Source organism: Palaemon carinicauda, chromosome 10 (assembly GCF_036898095.1).
Source record: "Palaemon carinicauda isolate YSFRI2023 chromosome 10, ASM3689809v2, whole genome shotgun sequence".
Classification (NCBI taxonomy): Eukaryota; Metazoa; Arthropoda; class Malacostraca; order Decapoda; family Palaemonidae; genus Palaemon; species Palaemon carinicauda.
In genome coordinates, this window is record NC_090734.1 from 113,671,262 (window position 1) to 113,682,694 (window position 11,433).

The 11,433-nt window shown below is 47.0% G+C and overlaps 1 protein-coding gene across 1 annotated transcript in view; it reads left to right on the top strand.

Annotated features, from left to right (window-relative positions):
- The first annotated feature begins 668 nt into the window (after window positions 1–668).
- The window catches only part of ais (aramis), a 111,372-nt gene continuing 100,607 nt past the window's right edge, over window positions 669–11,433 (top strand). Inside the window, exon 1 of the mRNA XM_068381690.1 lies at window positions 669–849. Coding sequence (XP_068237791.1) covers window positions 763–849 — 87 coding nt within the window. The 5' untranslated portion in view covers window positions 669–762. The remainder of the gene's footprint in view (window positions 850–11,433) is intronic.

The following is an 11,433-nucleotide window of genomic DNA, read 5'->3' on the forward strand; positions in this document are numbered from 1 at the left end:
AACCGATAACAAGGTATTGTTCCAGAAAAAGATAAAGTTAAGAATTAAGATTTTCATTAGAATGTTGTTTATGGTACATGCAGGTAAGAAAGTTCAGTTACAGTAATAAGTATAAGTTTAGAAGCTTTGCACCTTTCTACTAAATGATAGAAACCCGACCAAAGGAACCAGGCGTTATGATTAGTACATTAGTTACGGTAACATAGACTTCTTTTTCCCAGATTTCTGTTTCACAAATTGCTTACATTTTTATACGAATTATATTTGCATGATGTTATATATATATATATATATATATATATATATATATATGTATGTATATATATATATATATATATATATATATATATATATATATATATATATATATATATATATATATATATATATATATATATATATATATATATATATATATATATATATATATATATATATATATATATATATATATATTTTCCAAAGTAAAGACATATGGATTCGTTATATGTAGACAATCATTATAAACAAATATTTAATCCTGAAATTTCCAAATATCCTCCAAATCAATTTTATTTATTTCCTAAAATGTCTTAGAAATATATATTTACTTAAATAAATGGCATACATAAATTATATAGAATAATTATTAAATTTTTCTTGTGTGGAACGCTTCCTGTAAACGACACATAAGATTTGCTGGATGTCTCCATTGGCCATGTGTTTGCGGAAGGACTTATGTCTAAATTAACGTTGTTAATAAGTTGTTAATAAGCAAATGCAATGAATTCTTATGACATATTTCGGAAGTTAACGAGAGGGATAAAATTTGATCAAAAGAGGTTTAAAGGAGATCTTCAGAAAATTGGGGTAAGTTGCTTTACTGTAATCTTGTAGATTGTGTAGAAGTTAGTACGGTATTTTGCTACAATTATCAGTGTTAGATTGAAGCCTTGGTACAACTTTGCCAGATTTCGTTAATGTACTGAACCACAATATTGTAAAAAACTATTTTAACGAACATAATTCAATATATATTTAATAGATCACAAGTTCGAACCCCATAATCATAACTTGTTGCCTAATAGTAACAGGTATTTAAAAAATTTTGTTTCTGCCAACATAGAAAAGAGTGGGTGGACGTAGTTTTGGTTTTATGGGGTGTATGTATGATGCTGGCCATGCCCTGTAAATATCTTACTTTTGACCATATTGCTAAGAATACAGTAGTCTAAGGGTGGTCTCAGTCTTGTTAGGTATGTAGGCAAGGACATGGCTAGTAGGTTAGATTAGGTGGGTAAGTTTATTTGTTCCATAACTGGAATACAAACCACGCTATTTATTTGGGGTTATACTTTCGACGGAGCTGAAATGATGAGCCATTAAAATTTAGCGAGGATTAACTACCCACACTGCTAGTTAGTGGGGGGTAAGGTGGGGGTTTCATTGTAGTGAATTACATGGCAATGTAACCTAGGAAAAAAACTACTGTTTCTAATAGAAAAAATTACGCTCTCTTCGAAAATGACACTCGTTCCCGTCGCAAATTAATAGTTTCAGAAATATATATACATCTATATCCTCCAATAATGGGGGACCCCCAGTGGGAACTCGGGGTTTTGGGTGGGGAAAACATACTGGGGAATCGATATATAAACGTAAAACAAGCCTTTTCTTCTCTATACATTACCTTCTTTAAATTATAATAACCTGAGGAAAATACAAAACAGTATATCTGGATAAACTTTGGAGGCGCCGTTACAAAGATTGTGTCATGAAAAAATACAGTAACCAGTGCTGCCAACGTCCGATGTAGATCAAATGTTATTTTGTGACCTATCATACTACTAGGCTAGGTTAGGTGGGTTTGTTAGGTTCTGTGCCCTTTTTGTACTTTTTATATATTGAGTAAAACTTATATGGAGAAATTATTTAATATATGGAAATATCTATCATTACTATCTTTAGTAATGTCAACGTGCCGTTGGTAACTCTGTGTACCATACGTCAACGTTGGTAACACTGTGTATTATTGGTAACGTTGCTAATGTTATCGTTCGTTCGTAAGAGAAGTGACACCGTGCATCTCAAATTTATCCAAATTGGTTGATCTGTTTGTTTCCGATTGAAATGAACATCCAATTCGCTTAATTCACGTTATTTACTTTAGGAAAACAATTATATTTCGTTTCCCCAGTATGTTTTCCCCACCCAAAACCCCGAGTTCCCACTGGGGGTCCCTCATTATCGTAGGATATAGATGCATATATATTTCTGAAACTATTCATTTGCGACGGAAACGAGTGTCATTTTTGAAGAGATCGTAATTTTTTCAATAAGAAACAGTAGTTTTTTTCCTAGGTTACATTGCCATGTAATTCACTACAAAAATACCAAGGTGGGTAGCTTGCTACCACTCCCGCTCACACACCTGTGATTTAGTTCACTTTACTTTTGGTTCGGCTGGAGAGCGGTTGCGTCCGCTCTTCTTCCTTGCCTATTCTGAACTGCCATTAATTTTTATCTTTTAACTTACTTTTTATATATATATTTGTTCCAACACGAATACTTACCTTCGAACTACTTTCTCTAGGAGATCACTGGTTATCTCATCTATACGACAAGATTTGAATATATACCCCCCTGTTCCGCGCTCTCAGTAGCTTTTACCCCCGGCATCCAGGAATGTGCCCCGAGGGTAGGATTAACGGTAGGTCGCCCCTTGGCCAGGTCACGCTCGTCATTAAGTTCTCTGGTCGAGAGAGGTGAACATCTCTCTCCCTAGTATCTTTATCTCTACCGATCCTTTGTGTGCGTCCTGCGACCCACGTGTTCCCAGCGTGGCAACTTGCGTTTTTATAGTGTGCTTTCCCAAGTGTTCCTGTGCGTTCACTTTTCAAACGTGTGCTTACCCAGTGTTTCATTCATTCATTCATTCATTTCCTTAAGTGCTTGTGTCGTGCGTTGTGTGCGTTATGGAGCTAGTTCGCTGTTGTCCTGGGCCTAGAGCCGGGAAATCGTGTGGAGCGTTCCTCTCCAAGCCCGAAGTAGATCCTCACTCCCTTTGTTCCTCCTGTAGAGGTAAAGTGTGCTCGTCAGCAGACACGTGCCCCGAGTGCGTGGACTGGAGCGATATTCAGTGGGTACGTTATGGTACTAAGAAAAGGAAATCAGCGAAACGTTCCCCCAGGAAAGTTAGTGTTTCCTTGCCGATTCCGTCGCCCAGTGAGCGTTCCGACGGAGTCTCGGTTTCGCCGTCACCTACACAAAGTAGGGGACGAGGTAAGTCTAGCGTAGGGGATGAACAAGGCGTCCTATCCCAGGAGCCCAGTGTTAGTGCAGAGCCAGTGGTAGGCCCCTCTAGGGCTAGTGAAGGTCCTAGTAGTGCGTCCGGAGAGTCGGCCCTCGTGTTCGGGGGGCACGCTTCCTCCGATGACCCCGTGTGGGGTAATAACGCAGTTTCAGTGTCACCGCCGCCCTCGTGGGCTTGTGCTTCCGGCTCCTCTTTAGGGGGAGATAGCCGGAGTAAAATCCAACCTGCAAGTCATGATGTCTACGGTTGGAGGCTCCCGAAGACGCCGGGTAGGTCTCCCCTGAGGATGGACGTGGACCTGGACCCCTGGCTCTCGGACATGGAACGATTGGATTCGTTCCCGACCCTTCCCACGGAAGTCCCCGATGACTTCCTCCAGCCCTCGACCTCTGGCATTCAACGTTTGAAGAAGTCCCCCACAGTCCCCGCTTCCAGCCGACACGTGGTGGACGCAGTGTCATCTGGTTTTTCGGACATCTATTCCTCGTCAGAGGAAGAGGTCAAGGTGAAACACCGCCGTCGGAGGGAGCGGTCCAGGACTGAACGTTCCAGGTCAAGGTCGCGCTCTAGCTACAGCAAGAAACAATCCCACTCCCCGAGCCGTAAGTATAGGAGGAGTGTATCTCCCGGGGGAGCCTGGGTCTACGTTTCGTCGCGAGAATCGAAGGCGCTTCGGTCCCCGGACCACCGGTCCAACGAGCAGTCCCCAAGGCGGCCGCCCTCCAAGCACGGCCTTGACCCTCGCAACCTGGTTCGCAGGAAAGACCTCTCTGTTAGGCATAAGTCCTCGAGGCCTCCAGTTCACCCCGCCCAGCGGGGGGAAACGCGCTTCTTTACAGGCAGCCAGGCCGAACCAGCCCAGCTGGTGCGGCCTTCAGGTCGGAAGGAACGGTTCCCGCTGTCGGGTCAGCCCCCGGGAACCGCACCCTCAGCACCCAGAGCCTTCGGGCGAACGAGAGTCCCCGCTGTTCCAGCGATACCTACACGATCCCGAGCCCCTGGTCCGGTCTTACCGGCAGATGAGGTCCAGTACCTTGGCAGGACAGCGCCCCTGGCCCCCAGGGTCAGACGTCCGGTCGGCGTGCCTGGTAACCCGGCTTCTCCGCCCCAGGCCGAGGCCTCGGCTGACAAAGGAGAGGGCTCCCCGATGGAAGACTCCGCCTATAGGAGAGTGGTCAGCCTGATAAGGAGGCACCATGGAATAGCAGAACCTACAGCGACAGGTGGGGATTCCTGGAGGTCGAGTCTCCTGAGGATTATGCAGACTCCCTCCCAGCCTAAGTCCTCCCTGGCACTCCCTCTGGCCCGAGACCTAGTTCTGGGGCAAGAGTTTATTGACAATGTGGTAGCCGGCAATGCCGAGGCTCCCAAGTCCCAAAGTGCCTCTAAATTACTCCAGGGCCTCAAGAACCAAGGGAAGGTCAATTTGCCCGAGGGACGTCGCCCAGGACCTTGTAAAGTGGCCACGGCCGTAGACATCCTGAGCCAAGGAGTTTCTGACGACAGAGCTTCTTCGGCCCCAGTCTGTTTCTCACCTGCAGAGGCCTTCATGATGGAGGAGATGTTGCGAGACCTAATTAACGTCTCCTCTTGGCTAGACTGGTGGGCTTCCACGTTGGTGGGTGTGCAAGCCTCCTACGACCCCGAAGACCCTGACCAGCAAAGCCTGATGAGGGACCTCCTTACCTCCGGGGGTAAAACCCTAAAATTCCTCTCGTACCAGTCTCTCGCCCTTAGAGCCAACTGGGTCCTCCGTAAGAGAGACACGGTTCTCGCCAAAGTGTCCCGGAAAGTACCGGACAGGGAGGCGCGAGCAATTCGCAGCCTCCCCCTGTGGGGAGAGTCTCTTTTTCCAGTGAAAGAGTTAGAGGCCTTGATGGAAAAAGTCTCAAAGAGGAAGGAGAACAACGTCACCAAACCGGCAGCGTCAAGGAGACCTCCATACAAGAGGTCTGTCTCGGACAGCGCCGCGACGCCCCAAGCCTCTTCCAGCACTACGAGGAGAGAAGCCCCCTCTTCCTCCTGGTCCTCAACTCCTCAACCCTCCCGCATAGGTACTTCAGCACCCTCAGGCTCCTTCAGGTCGGGTTACTCCGCCTCTAGGAGAGGCAGATCAGGCCGTTCCTCTAGAAGAAGGTAGAGTGGGAGGCCCCCTATCCACGCCTCGGGTTGGGGGATGCCTCAGACTACATTGGCAAGCATGGAAGGCCCAAGGAGCAGAACCTTGGACAGTGTCCGTCCTAAAGGAGGGCTACAGACTCCCATTCCTGGCGAATCCACCCCCTCTTATTCCGGCCAACCGGACGGAATGGCTAGCACCCAAAGATCCAGTAAAGAGGACCGCCCTTCAAGAGGAGGTGTCCTCCATGTTGGAGAAGGGCGCCATGGAAGAAGTTCCTCTCCCAGGACCTGGTTTCTACAGTCGCCTGTTCCTGGTAGAGAAAGCGACGGGGGGGGGGTGGAGGCCAGTTATAGATCTGTCGGCTCTCAACAAGTTCGTCAAGAAGACGGACTTCAAGATGGACACTCCAAAGTCAGTTCTGCTGTCCTTGAGGGAGAAAGATTTTATGATGACCGTCGACCTCAAGGACGCATACAGTGGAACCTCTACATACGAATTTAATCCGTTCCAGAACCAACTTCGGATGTAGAAATTGATCGGATGTCGAAACGAATTTTCCCATAAGAATACATTGAAATAGGATTAATCCGTGGTTGAGCCCAAAAACCTATGATAACTTCTTAATAAACTACTACACATAATTTTCCCATGAGAATAATGAACACTAAATTAGATAATAGACATGTAAATAAGAAGAATAGACATGTAAATAAGAAGAATTAGCAAAAAATGATAGATAAGAAACGGGTTTTTAGCGTCACTTTACCTTAGAAACTCCTGCGCAGGTGTTGTTCGTCTTCGCTACGCAGAGAGGAGAGAGGAGACGGACGGACGGCGAGGAGGTAGAGAGGTTAACTACGATAAACGTAACACTACCGTAACTTATTCTAACTTACACTAAGTGAACTTTAACATAACTTAGCTTATTTTTTTTTTATTTTTATATTTTATATTTTTTTTTACATTTTCTTTTTTTCTTTTTGATGATTACGTAATTTTAATCACTATCACTTACATTTAAAATTGACTGAATTTCTTTTGCTTCACTCTTTTCCGTTTTCTGTGTTTCACTTTCTTCCTCTTCACTCTTTGCCGTTTTCTTCGGTTCACTTACATCCTCTTCATCGCGAGTTCGCTTCGCAGTTTTTTTTAAAGAAAGCATTGATAGATAATTGCTTCGTACGGCTTTTCAGAATGTTTCGAAAGTGCGTTAGGCAAACATCATCGAATTGAGAAACTACACGACAAACCTGCAATTTCTTTGGATGGTATTTGTCGATGAAGTCGACCACGTCTTGATATTTTCCTAACACCTCTTTTATTTGCGCTGAACCTAACACATGTTCTACCTCCTCGCTCTCTTCCTCGTCATCACTCGTGCTCCGACATAGCATGGAGTTCCTTGAGCTCATCCGTCGTCAGTTCGTCGTGATGTTCGGCGACGAGTTCCGTAACGTCATCTGCGTCGACCTCCAGACCCATGGACTTGCCAAGGGAGACGATTTCCTCTACGGCTTCCGCTGCACCGACCATGGGATCAGGTTCGGGGTCAAAACCCTCGAAATCTCGGGGAGAAACTGCATCAGGCCACAGCTTCTTCCAGGCAGAATTGAGGGTCCGTCGAGTTAATCCCACCCAAGCCTGATCAATGATCTTTAAGCAGTGCACGATATTGAAGTGGCCCCTCCAAAATTCACGCAAAGTTAAGTTGGTGCTTTGCGTGACATTAAAGCACTGCTTGAATAAGTGCTTGGTGTACAGCTTCTTAAAATTAGCGATGACTTGCTGGTCCATGGGCTGGAGGATAGAGGTGGTATTTGGTGGAAGATACAGCACCTTTATGAACTTGAATTCATCGAAGATATCATCTTCAAGTCCGGGGGGGTGAGCGGGTGCATTGTCAAGGCATAGCAGGCACTTTAAAGGCAATTTCTGCTCATGAAGATACTTCTTCACAGAAGGACCGAAAACTTGGTTTACCCATTGCACAAAGAATTGCCTAGTGACCCAGGCCTTCGAGTTGGATCGCCAGAAAACATGAAGCTGATCCTTATCGACGTTGTGTGCTTTAAAGGCCCTAGGGTTCTCTGAATGGTAAACAAGCAAGGGCTTAACTTTAAAGTCCCCGCTAGCGTTGGCACATAGAGCAAGAGTCAACCGATCCTTCATTGGCTTATGCCCAGGCAATTTCTTCTCTTCAGCAGTGATGTAGGTTCGACTCGGCATCTTCTTCCAAAACAGCCTAAATTCATCACAATTGAACACCTGCTGCTCTACGTAGCCTTCTTCCTTTACGATATTTTCGAATTTCTTAACAAAGTCAGTTGCAGCCTTTGTGTCCGCACTAGCAGCCTTTGTGTCCGCACTAGCAGCCTCTCCGTGGCGAACAACTGACTGAATCCCGGACCGTTTCTTAAATTTCTCGAACCAGCCACGAGATGCCTTGAAATCATCTAAGGAAGGCTCGGTTGAACTCTCCCCAGCATCACCCACAGAGCTCTCCTCCTTCAAGTCCGTAAAGATGGCGTGCGCCTTCTCGCAGATAACGGTTTCGGTGATGGTGTCGCCAACGATCTCTCTATCCTTAATCCACACTAGTAGAAGTCGTTCCATCTCTTCTATGATAGGGGTACGGCGTTTGGAAATTATAGTGATCCCCTTAGAAGGTTTCACTGCTTTAATAGCTTCCTTCTGTTTAAGGATTGTCGAGATCGTCGACATATTACGGCCATACTGTTTAGCAAGTTCACTCACGCGGATGCCACGCTCATGTTTTTCAATAATTTCCTGCTTAATTTCTATAGAAAGCATTTCCTTCTTCCTTTTCTCACCACTACCACTACCACTGGCAAAACTAAGCCTTTTTGGACCCATGATTTACGTAAATTATCGTTAATGGATGCACGTAAAAAATCACGATTAATTCACAGTTAATATCACAACGCAAAGAGCACAACCGCACGAAGCCGACGAGAACAGAGGACTGACCCAAGCCGCGCTAATTGAGCGTCCCTCCGAGGTCGATGTGCTGCCTTCTATCGGCGGAAATAAAAAACACTTCAGGCGCTATGAGCACCGACTACGCGTACGAGTATTGTTTACTTCGGGTGTCGAAAAAAACATTCGGGTGTAGAGTCGGAACGTGTTCGAATTGTACTTCGCGTGTCGAAAAATTCGGATACAACCGGTACGACGAAAATTGCTACTTCGTGTGTCGAAATAAAATTCGGGTGTAGAGTCAAAAATTTGCTCGAATTTTACTTCGGATGTTGGAAAATTCGGATGTAGATACGATCGGATGTAGAGGTTCCACTGTACTTCCAAATTCCGATCCACCCATCGAGTCGGAAGTTCCTCCGGGTGAAATGGGGTTCCCAGATCCTGCAATTCAGGACTCTTTGCTTCGGTCTGTCAACAGCGCCCCAGGTATTCACGAGAGTCTTCGCGACTGTATCAGTGTGGGCTCATGAACGGGGCATCCGCCTTATCAGATACCTGGACGACTGGTTGCTCCTTTCCGCCTCAAAGGTCCTCTTGGAGGAACAAGGGAGAAGTCTCCTTCAGTTTTGCAGAGATCTGGGTATCGTCATCAACCCAAAGAAGTCCAATCTATCCCCGTCCAACAGAATGAACTACTTGGGGATGACATTGGACACCATGCAAGGGAAAGTTTTCCCTTCGGAGGACAGGATCAAGAACCTCAGGCACATCATCAAGCCCTTCCTATCGGAACAGCCAAGGAGAGCGAAAGACTGGCAGAGGATGATAGGCCACCTGGTCTCGTTGGAGAAACTAGTCCCACAGGGGAGGATAAAGCTCAGATCCATCCAATGGAATCTCAAGAGCCTCTGGTGCCAGACACACTCACAACAAGTGCTAGTTCGGGTCCTTCCAGACACAAGACCCTCCCTGGAATGGTGGTACTGCCAGTCGAACTCCCTCAAGGGGATGCCCTTCGGGACCAGCCCTCCAGAATTGCTCCTGTTCACAGACACCTCCTCGACGGGACGGCACGAGGCACCTGGTTGGAAGGGGAAAAGCAACTCCACATCAATGTCCTGGAGTTGAAAGCAGTCCAGAAGGCATGCTTACACTTCGCAAGTCTGCTAAAAGGAAACACCGTGGCGTTGATGTGCGACAACGCCACGGTAGTAGCGTACATAAAGAAGCAGGGGGGCTTAAAATCGAGGGAGTTGTGCGATCTCACCATAGAGATTCTGAATTGGGCAGAAGAAAATCAAGTAGTCTTATTAGCAAGGTTCATTCCCGGGAAGAGAAACGTTCTGGCCGACGGCCTCAGCAGAATGGGCCAGATAGTAGGGACAGAGTGGTCCCTCCTCCCGGAAGTAGCCAGGCTCATCATTCAGCATTGGGGTTCCCCGGTGATGGACCTCTTTGCAACGAGACTCAATGCCCAACTCCCAGTCTACTGCTCCCCGGTGCCAGACCCGAAAGCAGCCCTGGAAGACGCTTTTCAACACAAGTGGGACAACCTGGATGTTTACGCTTTTCCCCCCTTCACGTTGATAAGGCAAGTGCTCAACAGAGTAAGGACCGCCCGAAACCTAAAGATGACTTTGGTAGCGCCCTGGTGGCCGGAGAGGGAGTGGGTCGCAGACCTAAAAGACCTAACGAGTCACCCGCCGTGGCCTCTACCCGCCAGGTCAGACCTTCTGCAACAGCCTCACTTCCTCAAGTTCCACGACAACCCACTCTCCCTTGGCCTTCACGCCTGGAGACTATCCAGCGGCTCCTGAAGAAGGAAGGTTATTCTCACTCCACAGCTAAGAGAATGTCGCTATACCTGAGGAAGTCGTCAGTGACAATATACCAGGTAAAATGGGCCTCCTTCACAAAGTGGTGCGCTGAGAGACACATTAGACCTCTTAAGGCCTCGGTCCCAGATATAGCAGAGTTTCTGGTGTTCCTCAGAGACAAAGTAGGGATGTCTATCCCAGCCATAAAAGGAGTGCGGGCTGCCTTAGGCCAAGTCTTCCTCCTGAAGGGCATCGACCTGGGGACCTCGAGACACATAGCGATGCTTATCAAAAGCTTCGAGCAGTCTTGCCCTCCTCAGGCGAGAAGAGTGCCCCAGTGGGACTTAGCCTTGGTTCTGAAGATGCTGTGTCGTCCTCCCTTTGAGCCCTTGAAAGATATCATGGACAAAGACCTTTCCCTCAAGGCCGTCTTCTTGCTGGCCTTGGCGTCAGCCAAGAGGGTGGGAGAGATTCATGGTTTGTCATACGACGTCTCTCACTCAAAGGGGTGGAAAGAAGTATCCTTCAAGTTCGTACCTTCTTTTGTGGCCAAAACTCAGAACCCAGCAGTCTGGGACCAAGGTTCGAAGGTTTCTCGATTCCTGCCATCCCTAAGACAGGTAATGCAGAAGACTTAAAATTGTGCCCAGTGCGAACAATTAGAAAATACCTGGAAAGGACAGCGCATCTCCGACCGGAGGTCAAGAGCCTTTTCGTTTCCACGGGTATTAATAAGAAACAAGTTTCCAAAAACACCATCTCCTTCTGGTTGAGGCAGGTGATCGCCAGATCCTACAAGGAAGCTGGCATAGCAGTGCCAGGCACTCCCAGACCTCATGGCAGTAGGACAAATCCTGCGAGCAGGTACTTGGTTGAGCCAGTCAACCTTTACTGCCCACTACCTCAAGGATTACTCAAGGAAATCCTTGGACGGGTACTCCATTGGAACAGTCATCTCCGCCCTCCAAGTGGTATAACGGTATTCCCCAGGCACACTCAAGACTAGCGACCGGTAGGCACAAGTGCGGTTCTCCTACCTCCTACCCAGTTGCTTACTTGCCTCTTCGGGGGGTACCGTCTGTTCCCAGGAATCACTCATTCTTCACGACTACACGTCGAAAGAAGATTTTCTAAAGGTGAGTTCCTAGACACTAACGTGAATTATTTTGAATATTTACCCTCGCTTCCGCTCTCTGGTAGGTCTTATTATACTGAGGCCTGTTGGCCTCCACGTCCAGGTCAGTGGGTCAGGTTGGCACTCC